The sequence below is a fragment of the Puntigrus tetrazona genome, chromosome 1 (assembly GCF_018831695.1).
Source record: "Puntigrus tetrazona isolate hp1 chromosome 1, ASM1883169v1, whole genome shotgun sequence".
NCBI lineage: Eukaryota > Metazoa > Chordata > Actinopteri > Cypriniformes > Cyprinidae > Puntigrus > Puntigrus tetrazona.
Window position 1 is genome coordinate 15,082,860 of NC_056699.1, and position 20,142 is coordinate 15,103,001.

The 20,142-nt window shown below is 41.2% G+C and overlaps 1 protein-coding gene across 5 annotated transcripts in view; it reads right to left on the reverse strand.

Annotated features, from left to right (window-relative positions):
• Positions 1-14,161: 14,161 nt before the first annotated feature.
• Positions 14,162-20,142, reverse strand: part of cntln (centlein, centrosomal protein) — an 81,426-nt gene continuing 75,445 nt past the window's right edge. For all 5 annotated transcript variants that reach the window (XM_043237482.1, XM_043237487.1, XM_043237474.1 and 2 more), the window contains one exon: positions 14,162-14,278. In XM_043237482.1, coding sequence (XP_043093417.1) covers positions 14,168-14,278 — 111 coding nt within the window. In that variant the 3' untranslated portion in view covers positions 14,162-14,167. The remainder of the gene's footprint in view (positions 14,279-20,142) is intronic.

Consider the following 20,142-nt stretch of genomic DNA (forward strand, 5'->3'; position numbering starts at 1 on the left):
TTATGGCTGAATAATAAGGATGTAGAAGCATGTAACTATTCCAGTACACGTACGCAGACATTTCCTGTAAACTTATTCCTTAATTCTGATTGGTTGATTGGAATGTTTTTTGTAGAATCAGCGTGGATGTTGATCCAGGTAAATGTTGCACTTGGTGAAATCATGTTCACAGGAAAGCCAGCACTGCTCATCACCTGCATAGTATTATCCCGACAATGTGGGGTGGTAGCATCTTCATGCTTAGGGTATTTTCTGCAGCAGAGACTTAGCAGTCAAAATATAAATATGAACACAGCCTTAATGAAAACCTAGTCCAGAGCAGTCAGAATCTCGAATTGGGCAGAAGGTTTACTTTCCAACAGCAAAATGACCCTAAGCACACAGCTAAGACAATGCAAGAGTGGTTTATGGACAAATCGGTGAATATCCAAGAATGACCCAACCAAAGCCTGGGCTTGAACCCAATCAAACATTTCAAGTTGTAGCACTGCCACATAAGGGGTGATTTATTTATAACATTGTTGATTGTCGCTGTTGATCATTCAATTTAATTGTCACCTCGCTTTCTGTGTTGTTTCCGCCTCGGCCGGTGTGCGGCTCCCCCAAAGGATTGTGAGAAACCTGCACTCAAGCGTTGTCATGTGATCACAACAATGAAATCACTACTGAGATAAAGATAGCTGGCTCCCAGTGTTCAGGGGTGGTTGGTGATGAACACTGCTTGTTACTGATTTTTGTCCAGGCTCAAGCACAACGTGGATAGCATACAGAAGTTTTGGATTATATCCGTCTCTCTAGTGGAGTTTGTTATACATGCTAGAGGACTTTTCAAGGAGGACTGAAATAACTTTGGGTGCTGGATTTGGATTCTGCTCGCAGACATTCGTAAGTCACCTCTTACCGGTCAGACTAATTCCAATATTGTATATAGTTCACGGACTCAGAGACATTGCATATATCACATACATCCACCATTCATTATTTATTGTTGTTTATTGTAGTTATTTCAGGGAAATTGTTGTACTGCGGGTCACTTTGCATAATACACAAGATAATTTAAAACAAACTGTGCTTTATTTCTTTATTTCTTGTTGAGTGGAGCGAATGTCCCTCTAATATTGTTTGTTATCCCTGCATCCTAAATTGCGGTGTGTTACAAAGTCAAGTCACTTTTTTTATATAACACTTTTAACAGTACGTATTGTGTCAAAGGACATCATCATAATCATCAAAAAAAGAACAAAAAGACTTAAACTATGTCTGTGTGCATTGAATTTATTTAATAAACCAGTTTCACAATTTGCAAGCCAGAGGCGACAGTGGTAAGGAACCAAAACTCCATCAATGACAGAACTTTGGGAGAAACAAGGCCATCTAGGTGACAAGGTATTTACTGGGGATCTGTATTTGTGGCTCATCTACGGGTCCTGGTCCTGCTTACAATCAGTAAACATCATCTCTAGGTGCTGATCCACCATCTGATCTGGATACAGAGTGGATCTGGGTGGCTATGGTAACTTCGAAATAAGAAGGAAACAGACCTATATTAGTGTAGATGACATTCTTCTTACAATGTAAGAGTACATTGTGTGTTATGGGGACTGTTCTTGGTTGCTGCTGATCTAATTAATGCAGCCTAACAATCCTTTAATGGATTAGAAGCATATTAGTGTATCATGTGTAAGCCACGTTAAACAGCTGGGTCTTTAATCTAGATTTAAACTAATAGAATGTTAGGTAGATTGTTCAAGAGATGCTAAAGGATCTGCCACCCAAAAGTTTTTGATATTATAGGTATCCTGAATTTTGAGAATGCAGTGGACGTGAAGGACTATAATGTGATAAGAGTTTGCTGAAGTACTGAGGAGCTAAGCCATCCGGGGCTTTTTAAGTAATTGACAAGGTTTTAAAACCTATATGATGTTTAATACCCTTCACACCTAAAAGGAGCTAAATTATTTAACTTAATATTCTTAATATCTAAAAAATAGCCTCAAGCACTTTTAAATGTTCTATATGAAACTCTACTGTGCGGTAGAGCTGTCATCATATGCTATATGATGTCTTTTAAAGACATATTAACCATATGGTCAAGCATCATTTTGCATTTCTCATATAGTTTAAATGAATGAACGCATGAATGAGGCATTTATTTAGCACTTTCTTGTGTATTGCCGTGCACCCAAAGCACTTTACAGTACTGCAGATCTCTCCTCAACCTCCACCAGTGTGCAGCACCCACTTGAATTTGACTATATTTCTGTTATTAGCCTCCTATCCTATTCACAATTATGGTTTCATTCCTACTTCCTTGATACCTTGTTTGACCTTAATATCTGATGATGGACTGGCAGTGTTATTTCTTCTGTTTGAAGGATTGAAGTTAACTGCTACTGTCACTTGAAAACTAGAAATAACCAAACCCCTCATGGCAACAGCAGACACAGAGATAGGGCAGTTTTCTCAATTTGGTTTGTTTCACTGAGCCATGAAGAAACATAGAGCCGAGTATCATTAGCACAACAGAGAAATCTAACACCATGTCTCCTGATTATATCTCCCAAGGATGAAAAGTAACGACCCTAGTACTGAGCCTTGAGGTGCTCCATACTGCAGTTGTGATTAATATGATATCTCTTTATTCACTGCTACGAATTGATGGCAGTCAGATTAATACAATTTGAACTATGCAATTTTCCACTAATGCCAACAAAGTTTTCTAGTCTACTCAAAAGAATGTTGTGGTCGATAGTGTTGAACGCAGCATTAAGATCCAGTAGCACTAATAGAGTGATACAACCAAGATCGGATGATAGAAGCAAGTCATTTATAACTCAAATAAGAGCAGTCTCAGTGCATTATATGATTTAAACCCTGACTGAAAATCATCAAAGACACCAAGAAGGAATATAACTGTGAGGATACCTTTTCTACCTTAGTAATAAAAAGGTGAAAAAGTCCAAACTGTGTCCTAGTGCTGGAAGTTTTCTCTCTCTCCTTGGTGCAGTGGGTTCGTGCCATGAAATGTGGGGCTGATCGGTCATACGCTGCTGTCTGGAGTGCGACAAGAGAAAAGCATCCTGATAAGGTGCACCTCTGACCGATCAGCCTGTGATGGGTACAGTCAGGTGCTCCTCGTTATTTTCCAGGGTGAAGCTGATTGATCCTCGGGACGCTCATCACACTATTAACATAAAATCGCCAACAATTAAGGCTTAACCTGCAGCCAGTGCTAGCTCAGATAGCAAATTATTTAATAAAGTCTGTGTGGCACCCTGGTGGCATGTATACAATCTCTCGTTCCATCCTCCCCTCACTCGTGAACAAGACCCCAAGATACTTAAATTCCTCCACCTGAGGCAGGAACTCCCCAACAACCTGAATGGGGCAAGCCACCCTTGTCCGACTGAGAACCATGGCCTCAGACTTAGAGGTGCTCATTCTCATCCCAGCTGCTTCACACTCAGCTGCAAACTGTCCCAGCGCACACTGTAGGTCTTGGCCAGATGTAGCCAACAGGACAACATCATCTGCAAAAAGCAGAGAAGCTATCCTGTGGTCACCAAACCGGACTCCCTCCGGCCCCTGGCTTCGGCTAGAAATCCTGTCCATAAAAATAATGAACAGGACCGGTGACAAAGGGCAGCCCTGTCAGAGTCCAACATGCACTGGGAACAAGTCTGACTTAATGCCGGCAATGCGATCCAAGCTCGTGCTCTGATCATACAGCCCTTAACAATGGGCCCCTTACCCCATATTCCCAGAGCACTCCCCACAGGACACCACGAGGAACCCGGTGTTTTGTCCACAAAACACACGTGGACTGGTTGGGCAAACTCCCAGGAACCCTCCAGTGTCCTGAAGAGAGTATAGAGCTGATCCAGTGTTCCACGTCCAGGACGAAACCCGCATTGTTCCTCTTGAAGCTGAGGTTCCACTATCGGACGAATTCCCCTATCCAGTACCCTGGCATAGACTTTCCCAGGGAGGCTGAGGAGTGTGATCCCCCTATAGTTGGAGCACACCCTCCGGTCCCCCTTCTTAAAAAGAGGAACCACCACCCCGGTCTGCCAGTCCAGAGGCACTGTCCCCAGCGTCTACGTGATGCTGCAAAGGCATGTCAGCCAAGACAGCCCCACAACATCCAGAGACCTGAGGTACTCCGGGCGGATCTCGTCCACCCCCGGTGCCTTGCCACCGAGGAGCTTCTCAACAACCTCAGTGACCTCAGCCAGGGTGATGGTCGAGTCCCCCCCCAGGTCCCCGGCCTCTGCTCCCTCAATGGAAGATGCATTGGCGGGATTGAGGAGATCCTTAAAGTATTCCTTCCACCGACCGACAATATCCCCAGTCGAGGTTAGCAGGTTCCCACCGGCACTGTATACGGTGTTGGCAGGGCACTGCTTCCCTTTTCTGAAGTGTTGGACGGTTTGCTAGAACCTCTTTGAGGCCGTCCGATAGTTCTTTTCCATGGTCTCCCTGAACTCCTCCCAGACCCAAGTTTTTGCCTGCACTTTATTACAAATAAAAAAACAAAAAAACAATCACATGTATATAAGTATTCACCAGCCACATCCTGAGATTGAACCCAATTAAATAGTTCTGGTGAAAACCACCCAGCCCCCATCCAATCTGACAGAGCTTGAGAGGTAAAGAGGCAAGGAATGGTAGTTAGAAAAATGAAAGTTAATTGCCAAATGATAATGAACAAAGTGTCAGGGTTTTGTGTTTGAATGAGTATGTAAAGCACTCAATACTGATTTCAATACTGATATGGAGTTGATCACTCTGTGGCACTGCTCAGGTGTTATGAGAGCCCAGGTTGCTCTGATAGTGACCTTCAGCTCTTCTGCATTGTTTGGTCTGGCATATCGCATATTCCTCTTCACAATACCCCATAGATTTTCTATGGGGTTAAGGGCAAGGCGAGTTTGCTGGCCAATTAAGAACAGGGATACCATGGTCCTTAAACCGGGTACTGGTAGCTTTGGCACTGTGTGCAGGTGCCAAGTCCTGTTGGAAAATCTGCATCTCCATAAAGTTGGTCAGCAGCAAGAAGCATGACGTACTCAAAAACTTCCTGGAATACGGCTGGATCTGACCTTGGACCTCAGAAAACACAGTGGAACAAAACCAGGAGATGACATGGCACCCCAAACCATCACTGACTATGAAAACTTTAAACTGGACCTCAAGCAACATGGATTCTGTGCCTCTCTTCTCTTCCTCCAGACTCTGGGACCCTGATTTTCAAAGGAAATGCAAAGTTTACTTTCATCAGAGTACATAACTTTGAACCGCTCAGCAGCAGTCCAGTCCTTTTTGTCTTTAGCCCAGACAAGATGCTTCTGATGCTGTCTGTTGTTCAAGAGTGGCTTGACACAAGGAATGCGACAGCTGAAAACCATGTCTTGCATGAGCGTAGTGGTTCTTGAAGCACTGACTCCAGCTGCAGTCCACTCTTTGTGAATCTCCCCCACATTTTTGAATGGGTTTTGCTTCACAATCCTCTCCAGTTATCCCTTTTGCTTGTACACTTTTTTCTATCAAATCTTTTCTTCCCTTTGCCTCTCTATGAATGTGCTTGGACACAGAGCTTTGTGAAGAGCCAGGCTCTTTTGCAATGACCTTTTGTGTCTTGCCCTCCTTATGCAAGGTGTCAATGGTCGTCTTTTGGACAACTGTCAAGTCAGCAGTCTTCCCCATGATTGTGTAACCTACAGAACTAGACTGAGAGACCATTTAAATGCCTTTGCAGGTGTTTTGAGTTAATTAGCTGATTAGAGTGTGGCACCAGGTGCCTGCAATATTGAACCTTTTCAAAATATTCAATATTTTCTAAAATACAGAATTTGGGGTTTTCATTATTTGTCAGTGATAATCATCAAAATTAAAAGAAATGAACATTTGAAATATATCAGTCTGTGTGTAATGAATGAAAATAATATAGAAGTTTCACTTTTTTAATTGAATTAGTGAAATAAATAAACTTTTTGATGATATTCTAATTTTATGACCCGCACCTCTATACTGCCCCTTGCCCCGTGGGATGTGTCTGTGCCTGATTGTGTGTTCTTGTGTCCCTGCCTGGTTGGTCTTGTGCCCTTGTCTTGTCTAGTCCTTTGTAGTTCCATGTTTTTTTTTCTTGCTTCTTATTTGCTATTTTGTCTGTTTTTGAATGTACCATCCCTCTAACCAACCTTTTTTTTATCTTCCTCAATTTTTCCAAACTATTTTGCACACTAGCTTTGAAACTTTGCTGTTCTTGGGCTCACAACCAAAACAATGATTCTTGCTCCTTAAAGCAAAACAATGATGACTAAATGATATAAAAATAGACCCATTTCCCAGGAAAGCATATTAAATCAAGACAAATACATTAAAGTGAATTACCAAATATAACTATAATACGAAGACAAACACTGTCAAAATTCTAATCAATACATTTCCTGATACCCAAAAACACATGCATCATTTTCAATGTCAACAGTCTATAATCCTATTTAAATGTAAAAGGTGCCTAATACAGTAAGTGATACACATACACACTAGGTATTTCACACTCATTTTCAGAGTTAAAATATTAGAGCCTTCATGTCATCTCCCTCCACAGATATAATTCATGTTTTGAGTCACTCTCACAGTCTTTACTGTGTAATTTATATTTAGCCACTGGCAATTTTAATTAACATTTATTTGAAAAAGGACCATGTACAATTTTAGCATAAATGCTTTTAATTAATACATGCACCAAATGTAGCCAATGGCTAAATCTGATCATTTATCATTTCTGTGCTAACAATCTGTCACTCATGAATCATCATGTCTACCTGCTGATCTCTAACAACTGGCTAAAAGTATGACAGGCAATGTCAACACCAGCCGACTCTTTAGTGGACACGTGTTGAGTAGCATGCACACTTGGGTATTGTTTGTTAACCAATTAGCCTGTACAGTTTAGATGTTTGAAAACTGCCAAACCGAGCCCAAACCAGCCCAAATATTAGATAATTTTTTCCCGCACAATCCAATTCAAAACTGCCTAATCTGGCAACACTGCTGCCAATAACCTGCTAAATGTGGATGGATTTCAGCAGTGGAGTGTAAACAGGCACTCCCACCAGCAACTTTAGAGGGGGAAGTTTATTTACAGCAACAGAGCTTCATAATAACGCTTGTGGATTTAGTGGATTTTTTTGAAGGGACACGTGAAAGAGAATTGTATTTGCCCGACTAGAAAACTAAATGACATTTTGGGGAGAATGCTTCTGATTGTATTACATTTGGTGTAATTGATAATGGATAATGCACTGACAGTCACACATGTTAAGGCAATCATGTTTGTGAGAAACTGGTGAAGAAATCAAAACAAATGAACACAACTGCAGAATAAAATCTGTTTATATTTAGAACATATGGTATAGTCTAGTTAAGAAACATGACACGATCAAACCAGTAGTTAAATCATATTGTCAGTATTGACTGTTTCCAAACAAAGATCACAGCAGAACATTTACAAGATGTTTTTTTCCCAAAATGACTTGCAGTGCTGTTACTACAGCCAATCCCCCAGGAACCACCTGAAGAAAAGAGCCTTGCTCAAGGACATGGCTGGTGATGGCTGTGGAGATTGTGATAGCCCATCACACCACATTAGTTTTCAAAACTATTGCCTTAATTTAACCCAATTTACAACGGTTAACATATAATGATACTTTCTAATTTGAGTGGTATAGGTAGGTTCAAGCATGGCACGGCATCATTACATCACAAGTTGATGACGGCAATATACAGTGAAAATGACTATTTGGGTGATATATTCCAAGACGTACGCTACAGTCTGTGACTGCAAAGTACAGTAAACCTCAGTGATTGACAGCAACACGTTCAGCTCAAAACAAAAATAGGCGAAACTTACGGACAATTACATTTGTGAAAGAAGCATTCATTTAGCACCTGTTTAAAGGTTTTGCAGGTAGCCATGCTCGTGGACCTTTGGGCAGACACGTGATCTCCTACGCTTGCCTTCAGCGTTGTGGGGTTCAGGGGGTTGTCATCATTGTTTTCCTCATCCTCTGGCTCAGTGATGTCCCCGCTGAGGAGATTGTGAATCACAGAGCAGAATGCAACAACATCAGCCACGAAGCCAGGGCTCACCTCTAAGGCCTTGAAGAAAATGGAGAGTCAGTGTGTCTTCAGCACGCCGAAGTTTGCTCTACTGTTCTTTATGCACAGGAGCGCTTCTTGAAAGGTGCATCCACGATCTGATTCCAGCAGTGAGGGACATGGCAAACACAGGAGACGGTGGGCACAGCTGCTTTATCAAAGAACTGGAACAGCTGTAGGAAGCGGGGCCCACCTCCTGAAATATCTGATTGGTAGAACAATACGTTTGAATAAAGCTTGCGTTGTTCACTTGTTATGTGTTTATTCATTTAACTTTACTCATTTTTACTTATGTTTCCTTTTTTGTCAATAAATGAAAATATTATTTTATAAATGAGTTATATACCACCGGCACACATCTGTATTCTTCATACTGGTGAACTGCGTGATGTCAGTCATCAGAAATGACCTTTAAATGTTACGTTGTTTTCTTCATCCACGTGGATGAGTTTGGTTTCAATTCTTGTTTAATTTGACAACTTTTTTTTTTTTTTTTGGACTTCTGAGTGACAGACGTAAAGGGTCATTTACACAGAACGCGTCTTTGCTGTTAAAACTGCGAGATGCCACAGAATATTATCCAGTTGCAGTGCTGATGACAGAAAGGGTCTTGAAATGCATTTTCATCTTGACCTTTTATTTAAAGGTGAAGTTTGTAAGATTTTATTTTTTTTATAAAATACATTCCCTTAAGCCAATTTATGGTTCAATGACTAACGTTCAAGGGTTCATCTCCTCCATCATAGGAAACATTATGCATTCCAGCCACCACCAAAACACTCCAGATCCACCAATCATTTTCCAGATCAGTCCATAGTGATTTCTGGAGGACGTGGCGGTGGTGGGGTCCCTTGGAAAACAAGACTAAATGTTGCTGGTGTGTTGACGAGTTTCTATCGACCTTCCAAACTTGTGAAGTTTCTTCCTAGCAAGAGTTTTCCCAGCAATTTTTTAATCTGATTAAATAACAAAATAAAATACTTCAAACAAACTAAATCGACTTGTGGAGGTCCTTCTCAGCATTTTTTTAATCAAAATAAATAACAAGGTGAAATACATCAAACCAACCTTTTTTTGACAGATATGCAAGTAAACTAAAATCTTTTTTTTAATATAAAATAGTAGGATATTGTAAGGATAAGAATGACTGTGTGACACTAGCAGCACAAACACTGAGTACAGCTCTCTTAAGAATATACGTGCTTCACCATGCCAAAGAAGAACCGGGGAAAAGAAGGTTCTTCAGATTAAAAAAGGCAAGAAAGAGATGTTTTTTTTTTAAAGAGCTTTTGAATAAATGGTTCTATGTGGAACCAAAAATGGTTCTTCTATAGCATCACTGTGAAGAACCTTTTAAAGCACCTGTATTTTTAAGAGCGTGGGGGCGAGATGCTGTTAAAAAGAACATGTTAACATACACTTCTGAACAAAATCTTAAGATCAGGGGAAACGTTACAAGTAGCGGATCGTAACCAGGCTGTAAAGTACCGCTTCAAAATGCCAAAATATAGGCCATTTATTAAAGAAACTGCTTTTAAACTCAGACATGGTCTTCAACTTTTGAACAGTTTTCCTATTCTCGATTTTTTTGTCTCTTGGTCCTGTTTCTTCTTTTGTGCATTTTGAAGCAGTATTCACGATCCGGTTACGATCCACCAGCGACAAACATGGATACCTGCAATGTTTTCCTCTGTTCTCAAGATTTTGTTCAGGAGTGTATTAAAAAAAAATATATATATATATATATATATATATATATAATATATTCATATACATATTCATATATATATATATATATTAATGAATAAGGATCAATGAACCCACCCTGGATCTCCCGAAGCAATTTAGACCTCATTCAGTACTTGCATAATACCTTAAAAATGTTCTGTTGAATGTAGCCTAATATCAAACACTTTACTTCATCTTAAAACCTATGAACATTTACTTTTTATAAGAATTTTTAACTTTCAAATGAAACAAAAGTACTTTTTTCTTTCTACGAAAACAAATAAATGTTGATTCCAGCAAAAGTAGATACCATGACAAGTGTTTGACGTGCTGGTATTAATAAGCCACGTTTGCAATTTTTTTTGTAACCAATTTTTATTTGCATTATTTAAGGATTACAAGGATTGATGCTTGTGAACGTCTATTCGTGAGGTTATGTAGTTTAGTCGGAGCTTTTACAATAGCCCCCTCTGGTGTTTAAATAAAGTAAGTGCATTTCCAGACAGACATTTTCATGAAGAACGAAAGTCATCAGTTCCAGGACAAATAGATGTGAGTTGGTTTCAGCTGGCAGATGTACAGACACTTAACCAGTCGTACAATTGACTTTTTTTTTAGTTTGATTGAATTATTCACACAAAATGTTGTAAGTGCATCAACAAATTTGTTCCAGACCAGTCACTGATTTACACTAAAAGTACTTCACTGACCTGAATAGTTATAATAAATATTTTTTCATTCTCAAATGAGGCATATTTAACCGTCAGTGGGTTCCTGACAGCCTGTAGTCTCTTTCTGATTCCAAACGACTCGGTAATATAATCCATTACATTATACATCGGCCTACTTTTAATTCTTCATAGGTTTTAACATCATTTTAAACACAAATAAAATGAAAAGAAAGAAGATACGTTACGTTTGTTGTTATCATCACATGCACAGAAACATACATCGCACAAAGGTTTCCCAAACCAGAGTGTGTGAGTTTAATAATACTAAAAATAATAAATATTAATAAGAACATTTAAATAACGATCAAAACAAAAACCTTAAAAACATGTCATTTGTTCAAGATGTTACTATTACCTTAAAATCAGTTGAAGTAAATGTAGAGGAGCGGCTGACAACAACAACAAGAAGTTTAAGAATCCTAAATAAGAGATAATGTGATCAATGTGTTTGAAAGACAAGAAATCTCCAAAGACAGTGGGTTATTTAAGCAAGTAATACTCGGTTGAATAATTCAGTAAGTAATAGCTCAAATAAAAATGAATGTGTTGTGTTAAAAAAACACTTGCTGTGTATCCAGATGTGTGTGTGATTATAGTTACTTGTCTACACCGACTGGAAGTCTTTGGGAAAGTATAAGCAGGAAGTAAAGTTTGAGACATAGAAGAATTAGGGAGAGTAAATGAATCATTTATTATTGTTGTGTAAACGATATGTGATCATTCAGACAATAAAGCAGTTTTAAAATGCAATACAATCTAATGAAGTCATTCTGAACAACATACTCCAGAATACGATCATGTAATCCTGATTATGTATAATCAGTAACTGTGATAAAATGATAGATATACAGTCTTTTAATTGGGTCATACTTGTATTCACTGTGGTACTGATCGTACACCCCTACACTGAAAATACAACAAAATAAAAAAAGATGGTTGTAGTAATTAGATACAATTAAATTCAATTGTTCACGACCTATTGATCAAACTGTGGGATACTGCTGAACACTAACCTAACAGTTCACAAGCAGCTCTTAGATTTAATCCACAGCGACACGATTGTGAAAGCGGTTCATTGAGACCGGTCACAACCAGGAGGAAACCACATAAAACAACAACTCCACACAATTAACGGCGTACATAAATCAAAGAAAGACTGAGATGATGTGCCATTTCAAGCTACTTCCACATCTGGCACGGGCAGGAAGAAATGATCGATCCAGCTTGAGCTACACCTCCTACTTTGTTCACGAAGCTCAGCGAGATGCGTCGTCTTACATATTAATTGATGGAATAAATACATTCCTGTCACCCAGATGCACTTCAAACAGATGAACGTGAACATGTTTAGCCTCGGTTGTCAAATCTGACCTCTCAGTCATTTCATCTGAGCACTGATTCGGGTATGACCTGTGATGGACCTGTTCCAGTAATGCTGCAGGAGACCTCAGTAGTCTCCGTTATTGATTTTGGAGATGGTGGGGTGGGGGGTTCACGGGTTGAGGCTCCGGCAGCCCCTCATCATCACTCCCAACAGCCCCTGTGGCACCCAGCTACCCACAGCGGGAGGCGAACCCCCGCTCTCAGAGGAACCTGCCAAGACTATCAAAAAGAAGAAAAGGAGAGATTAAGGGTGAAAGGAGAAGAAAAAAAAAATGAATGTGTGTGAGAGAGAGAGAGATAAAATGATAAGAGGAACAAAGGGACGGAGGAAAAGGAAAATCTTAGCATTTAGATGTCCTGATCAGTCGGTCCCCCAAGGTGCATTTCTTAATGAGACGTTCACAAGAAGAGCCGGCGATGAGACCGAGAGCGAAAGGTTTCATTCCTCCTCTCGAAAAAAGTTTGGATTTCAGATGTGGGGTTGAACGTTTCTTCATGTTTGGGTTTTCAGTGGGTGGCTGAGGAAGGGCCATGTTAATTAAACCTCAGGGAGCTCTGTGCATTTGAATGTCACAGAAATAGCGGCTGCGGCAGGCGGATGGAGCCCGGGTACGCAAACATGTTGACTATGCAGTATGCGTTAAGGCAGGAGACGTCAAGTCGGTGCTAATTTGCGCGCAGCTATTCCTGCGCACACCGGCCCTCTCTGCAGTCTTCCCGGCCGCAAGTTATTAATGTTTGTCATTAGACGCATTACGCTTGAGGACAGTGACTGGAAACCGGCACATTTATATGGGACAAATATTTACAATAGCGTGCTCTCGAGTATTCTCCAGAAGAAAGCATCCAAACTGCATTAACGAATGGTAATTAACCACAAGGGCCCCCCGATCCAGGGTGGCAGATAAATTGGTCCCCGAGATGCTTAGGACAGTCTTGAGCTAATCCTTCATTACAAAAAGATAAATGCAAACGACATCATTAGCATAAAACTGATTAGATAAAACGTAGAATTCTTATGGTTCGTTTTTGAACGGATGGCTTTACAAGGTTTCTAATTGTATGCGGAGGGGAAAAGAGCGAGTAACAATGGAGAAAGTCAAATTAAGTCTAATCTGAAATATAAGGACGCTTTCTTAATGCACGATTTCTGACAGGTCTCCGTCGAATTACAACAGAAATAAGAATGCGTCTTAAGATTTATGAAATATTTATACAAGCACGAATTAAATAAAAAAGATGAATCGCACGTCGTTATTTATGTATCATTTATGAATAACGGTATTGACATTACCTCTCAGGCACCCTAAAACTGTATATACAGTGTATATATTTCACGCCTCATCTCCATCTGCAAACATGCTAGCAGAAAATCCAAACTGAACAGTAATTAGCAAAATCCTGTTTTTGTTCACGTAAACCTCTTCATTAAGCGCGCTCTCATAAAACGTCCTTAGTTACTACTGCACGATTAAAATGGTTGATCCACAACTCGTGCAGTCACAAAACAGCACTTCTAAATAATATACGCCATCCACATCAAGTTCATGCATTATTTAAAACGTGCAATATTATTGATAATTGAAGACAAGGATGCGCGCGAAAACAAATGAGCTAAACACAAATAACGCCGGCATTAAAAACCGCGCAAGAAAGAGACAAGCGGGGTGATGTGACCGGAATTCGTTTCATTATTGAATGCGATATTCGCAAAATGTTAATTATGCAACTTCAGCCTTGATTTTTTTTATTGACGTTTGCGGTGGCCGCGTAGACATGGCGGTGTGAGTTCACACGCTTACGTGGTTGAAATATTGTGCACGTCAGGTAAAAAAAAAAAAACTAAAAACTGCACAATCATTTACATACACTACATGGAAATATCAAATATTAATCACCCGGCATTAGGTGCTCGACATCCAAAAGCGGTTTCTGCGGTGTGCAAAACTGAAAGTACGGTGCTTTTGTTTGTTTTAAAGGCCGTTCATGAAGAGCACTCGAGTTTGTTGCGCGAGGCACAGGGCTACAAGAGGGTACGAGCAGAAAGCGGGTGGAGTGCTGTGCAGACGAGGGGCTTCCGCTGCCACGCAGGGCACACTCCATCTTACAGAAGTATTACAGTCTCTTGCTCCCTTTCTGTCTTTTTTTTTTTCCTCCGGTCAGGCGTTTTTGCTGACTGCGGCTGTAAGTGCAGCCAGTTCCTCTGTCAGCACTTTGCCCTCCTTCATCTTCACCAGCATGGCGTCCATCAGCAGGCCTGCAGAGGGGATCTAGGGAGAGAGAGAGAGAGAGAGAGGGGCAAAGAAAAGAAAAGCTGTCAAAAAGAAGAGAGAGGCTTTCTTCCTTCGCCTTTTTTGACACCAGACAGCTTCTCCGGGGTGTCTTTGGCTTTGATGACGACTCGAACCTGTGATGAAACTCGAGACTTCACTCTGATTAATTATGACAAGGAACAAATTCAAGGAACAGGTCACGGAGGCTTTTCTTATTTTGAGGAAAAGCGGCCGAACACATATCCTCAAACGGTAAATGGGATTGTTTTGAGGTTTGATTTGCTGCCACGCCACTCACGGCCTGCCGCCGCTCCTAGCGATGCTAAACCCGATGCGTCTGGCTCTGCTATGCGCTAAAGCTAAAGCGCGGAGGCAACGCTAACCTTTACTCTGACTTCGCTTTCTTCTTCTCTCCCCCCCCCCCAAAACCTTCTCAAGGACTCTGCGGTAATTAGCATTGGGGATCAAAGGCCTGCATCATCCATAAATATTGAATTAAACTTTTCTAAAAGACACACAGTAACATGCATTTTTTATATTCTTCATTGAGCGACTTCGCACAGAAAAATAAATGGTCTTAACTCCGGCAGAAGCCTGTGTGTCAGGCTGAAAAGAGAGACGTGTAAACGCAAGTGCAAGAGAGTTGCATCGCAAATGAAGAGGAAAGAAAGTCGGAGGGAGAAAAGTGCGCGTCTCATTAGGGAGAGAGGGAGCCGTGTTTTTCCCCTGGGGCAGGTAGACTGGAGTAGAAGCCGGTCTCCGTGCTGACTTCATCAAAAGCCCGCTTGAGCTCTGCTAAACTTCAACTACAGAGGAAATGGCTGCAGGGGTTATGGCACAGGAATGTAATATTATTTAATTACTCTTAAAAAATCTGCCATTTTATTGCACGACGCAGAAATGCTACAGCATCTGATGCCACGCTAGCCTGGGAGGCCTAAGTCGCATCTTGGCTGCGCTCGCTCAAACAGGCCCGCGGGGACGGCAGACTCCGTCATTATCATGTAACAGCTGCTTTAGCAGGTAATCTCCTCCCTTTGGACAGCCCTGGTGAGCTGTTCACTATTCAGCAAAGCTCTCTTTTGGCCTGCGTTTTCATTAACACGCCCAGGAGTTGATTCGGAATCGACTGGCCTGGCCTGAGGAGAAGTGGGGGGGGGGACCCTGCAACAATATGAAGGTGTTTTATAGTCCAATTAAGTGACGCTGGTTTCATAGAGTGTGAAGGCGCCCGGGGCGAAGCTACAGGCCCAGTCACAATACTCTCTGAGCTTCAGCCCGCTAAGATTCACACACACACACACACGCACACACGCACGGATACTCTCTCTAAATGGACTGATCAGGCCCCTTTTGTTATGAGCCTTAAGAGTAGCTTTCGTGAGGCCAATTTATGCGCGAGTCAGGAGGAGATTTACGTAAAATCAGCGAGATGTTTCTGGAAATCTACACAAAGTGACGCTGCAGTTTGACTCCAGTGAGCGTAAAGCACTGTTGCTTCCTGAGCCGGAGCAAACAGCTGGAGAGCTTGATGAATACTCCCCCAAATAGGCCACCACCAAGTGCGCTTGATCAAATAATAATAATAATAATAATAAAAAATCCTATGATCACGGAAGAATATAAAGCTTTCTGATCTTTGATCTTCGCAAAATTAATTTGAAATCAAAATGATTGAACGTGGGAATAACAAAAAAAAAAAAAAAAAACAACCAAAACACCCAAGACCTACTAAAGTCTGCATTTGATTAGAAGATAATGAATGTGTCACATGTGGGAAAACAAGAGATCAGGTAAGAAAATCAAGCGTAGCACCAATCTATTCTTCTGTGCCAGTAATTACCCACCCTGCAATGCCTCTCTTCCCATTCTCCCTTTCAAACCACTGGAGACCAATATGAAAGGGAATTGGACACTTGGGGCTACAGATACTTGTAATTAAAACTCCTTTTTTTAAATGTTGTTTCTTACATCGTCAGGTCTATACAACCTGAGCTGGTAGATCTGACCTAAATACACTGTAGAATAAATATGGAGCACTCCCCGAGTCTTTGTTCCCTTTCTCTCTCATTAGGAACTGATGGAGGGGAGGGAGCAGAATGAGGATCAAACAATAGCATCGCGCTCAGAGCGGAGTGGTCTGTTGACGATGCTGTCATGTTAGGTTCAGTGGTGCTTGACATCACTGGTACTGATGAATGCATATGGAGTGACGGTCAATTACGCGGAAGGAGAACGATACAGTACCGGTCAATAGTGAACAAGAGGTTCCGTCTCCAGTTTAAAAGCCGTTAGATATGCACTCTTTGTTTTTGTGGTTGTTTCAAATGGGCTTGAAAATAGCTAAAGAAAATGACCCTGAATGACTCTAAAAATGTCACGTAGCTTAACCATAAAATAAAAGTATACAAATATCACATATATTTGTTTTGTATGCACAAGTCGACTCACAGCATAACCTTTCATTCACTATTAAAATCGCTTTCACTGATAGAAATACTACATTTAATTAAACTATATAGAAATACAGAAAAAACTCAAATTTATAAAATGACAAAAACACAAAATTATAAAAATGAACAGATTAAAGCTAATGCAGCATTAAAACTACTATAATGTATATAAATACTAAAATACTATAATATATATAATATATAATAATATATATATATATATATCAGATATTCAGATATATATCTGAATTTGCTAAACAGATTAAAGATTTTTTATAGTTATGGGGGCCTGAAAATCTGTGCAAGGGAAATAAGCTGTTAAGCACCGGCTCCAATAAGAAAAAAAGGAGCTGACACAAAGATTACTGTGGACCGCAGCTCTGCCAATTCAAGTCACCGCTTTAATTGCTGCGGCAATTAAATTAAGTTTGCACAGTGCCACATTCCTTCAGCATGTATCCCATATATATATGTCAAAAAACGTGGCAAAGCTCAGTGTAAGTGTCCTCAGTGTAGTGAACAGAAATGTTAGAGCCGGAACTACAGCATTACGATCCAAATTCTGCTGGACATGAAGCAACGTGAAAATGGAGGGGGGCCACGACTTCTGAAATGACTGCTGTCGGGCCGAGATGAATGTGCTTGATAAATGACTAGAGGCAGGGTGGCTCAGTTCATTAGCTCTAACAGTCATTTCCATCTCTTCATAAAGGCTGCGGTGTTATAATTTACCTCTAGTCAATAATTAGGAATCCACAAATAAACGCAAGCAATTAAATGTCTACTGCTACTGGGCGAAGGGGGTCCCTGGGCTAGATGAGGGTTTGCGGGTGGACACTCAGCATAGGATGGGTTATTCACGGCCTGACATGTTAAGCCGCAGGGAGCACTGTGGACTAAATGCTTATAGGTTGGTGATGTTATTCCCAGGTTGTGACCCTCAAGTGAGGAAGTGTTGTTGTCTCATTAAGAGAGAAGGGAATGAGTTTAGAGGTGCTTGGAGCACATTGTGGCAAGAAAAGGGGAAATAAAAAGCCAGATATCCAAAGAGAGAGAGAGATATGTTCATTAATGTTATCTGAGGCTAGCAAAGCGGAAACACTCTGTGGCAAAGGCAACAGATCAGAAGCAACAGCCCGTAAGCTTTTGTGTGATTTCCTTTCCTGCACGACTCAGACAGGCAGATAAAATGACATGAGAGTGAAAGGCACCTCTTCAAAATGCGCTCACCGAGTCCCAACATTATTCTGACATGCATGAGCTTGTTACGTTGACATGTGGCACTGGAGTGATGGCTGCGGTATTGACAGGGCCACAGCAGTAATAGGAAGTCGTCACAGTAGTTCCGCCATTAGCGGCTGACAGTGACAGCTCACGCTACACACAAAGACTGACAGGCGAGAGAAAAGACCTCGCTTAGGTATCGCACACACACACACACAAAACCCCATATTACCAATCCTGATTTTCCACAAAAAAGGCCGTAGTGCTGACACATAACAGCCGTGGAACTCGGCAAACGCCAGTGGCTTTGCAGTATCGTATAAAGATCAAACAGCCTCGGCTCACTGGAAAAAATACGCCTCTACCTACATTTTCGCTCCAAATTACCGCAATGTACCTGCAAGTACGAAACCAACACGAGTGGACATTAAAAGACCATATATATATTTATATTTTTCATTTTCACATATCAGGGCAGATTATCGATTAAGAAATCGTTATTTTCGTGCACAACACTACGAGCTCAAAATGCTATTACCGTACGCCTGAATAAACCAACTAAAATGTTTTCACCTGCGTCACACAATGGTAAACTGCTCGGGAGCTCACCTGATACAGCATTACGCTATCAGGGAGGAACGCTCGCGTAGGACCCCCACGAAACTTAACACAATAAAAGGTCCCAAAGACCTGTAGGAGTAAGCTCAAATCTAGAGGGCGGTAAAGCTTTTATTGTCACTTACCAGGAATTTTTTTCCTGAACTGATGGGAATTAACATGAAATAAAATGCTGCCAGATTCTTCTATTTTAAGAAAAAAAAAACCCTTTCTGGACATCTTGCTTCGGAAGTGTTGCGAAATGTGCGGCACACAATGTAATATCAATCTGCAGCAATGCTGCCACAGGCGTGTTTTTTCCAACGAGCCTGGGACGTGATCAAAACATGCAAGTACAACATAAACAAATTGCAACATTGACCTAGTGGTCCGTTTCTTCCTTCCCCCCCAAAAAAAAAGAGAACATAAAAAAGCTCACCTGCCAATAAACTCGCTTGATCACTAGTCAGAGGAAGAGCCACCCTCCCCGTGGAGCGCGTTAGGAGATGGAGGGTGGAAAAAAACAGGATGAGCGTGTTGAAAGAAAAGAAAAACTAACGCGCGGGTCACCATGTCGGTGTCAGCGCACCTCTCTGGGGACTCAGGCTGGTCTCAGCCTTGTCATACAGCGAGCAGTTGTGTCGGCCGAGTCGAGAAAACGTCGATAGCAACTTGCCTGTGAAGAGTCTCCTGCGGGCCGCTGCTCTGTTTGTGTGTATGTGTATGTATGCGAGTGTGTCAATAGCAGCCTGCTGGTGGAGAGTCTCTAGTGGAGCTTGGCTCAATCTCCCTGCATCGACAGACCTGCCAGATCAATACTTGGCCCACCACTAACAAGCTGCTTCGGGGTCTCACAGCCCAGCAGAGGAAGCAAGAGAAAGAGAGAGAAAAAGAAGCAGAGAGAGAGAGAGAGAGTGAGAGACTGAGCTGCCTGATGGCAGTCTTCAGAGTCCTCTAAAGTGTCCAGCGGCGAGAGGCAGAGATGTGCAGAACGGGTATAGACAGGTCACAGAGGTCAAAGGTCAAAGCCACTAGCAATGTAGTGACACGTCAGAGCCTGTGAATCATACTAGATGCACGTTTCAGGCTGACAGCCAACCACTCACACACACACACACACACACACACACGGAGGAGAAATCATAAATACTTTAATGATCTCCTAGATATTACTGCTAAGAGATTTAATTTTATTCATAACAAATAAACACCGCATGTGAAAACAGGCTAAAGTTTGGAATTCGGAGAAACTCATGAGCTAATTCAGTCAATCTTAATATGAATAACATGAATATTCGGCGTGAACAAGATTTTGAATTTGGAAACAATGGTTTCTTATTGAGCCTTTCACACTGGGAGCTACTTTTTTTTTTTTTTTCTTTGTCGAGTGTGTTGATTTTTTTGTTTTTTCGCCTAACGATGAAGCACACCGACCAGAAAGATTTGAGCTCTGGGTAACGTCTCTAGAGCGGCTGCAGATGCACACATCAGAACATTTGGTGGTGCTCATGCACTAAAAACTGGACAACGGAGCAGCAGCCTTCACACTCCACACGTTAAGCCCAAGCCTGAAAATGTCTCTAAATA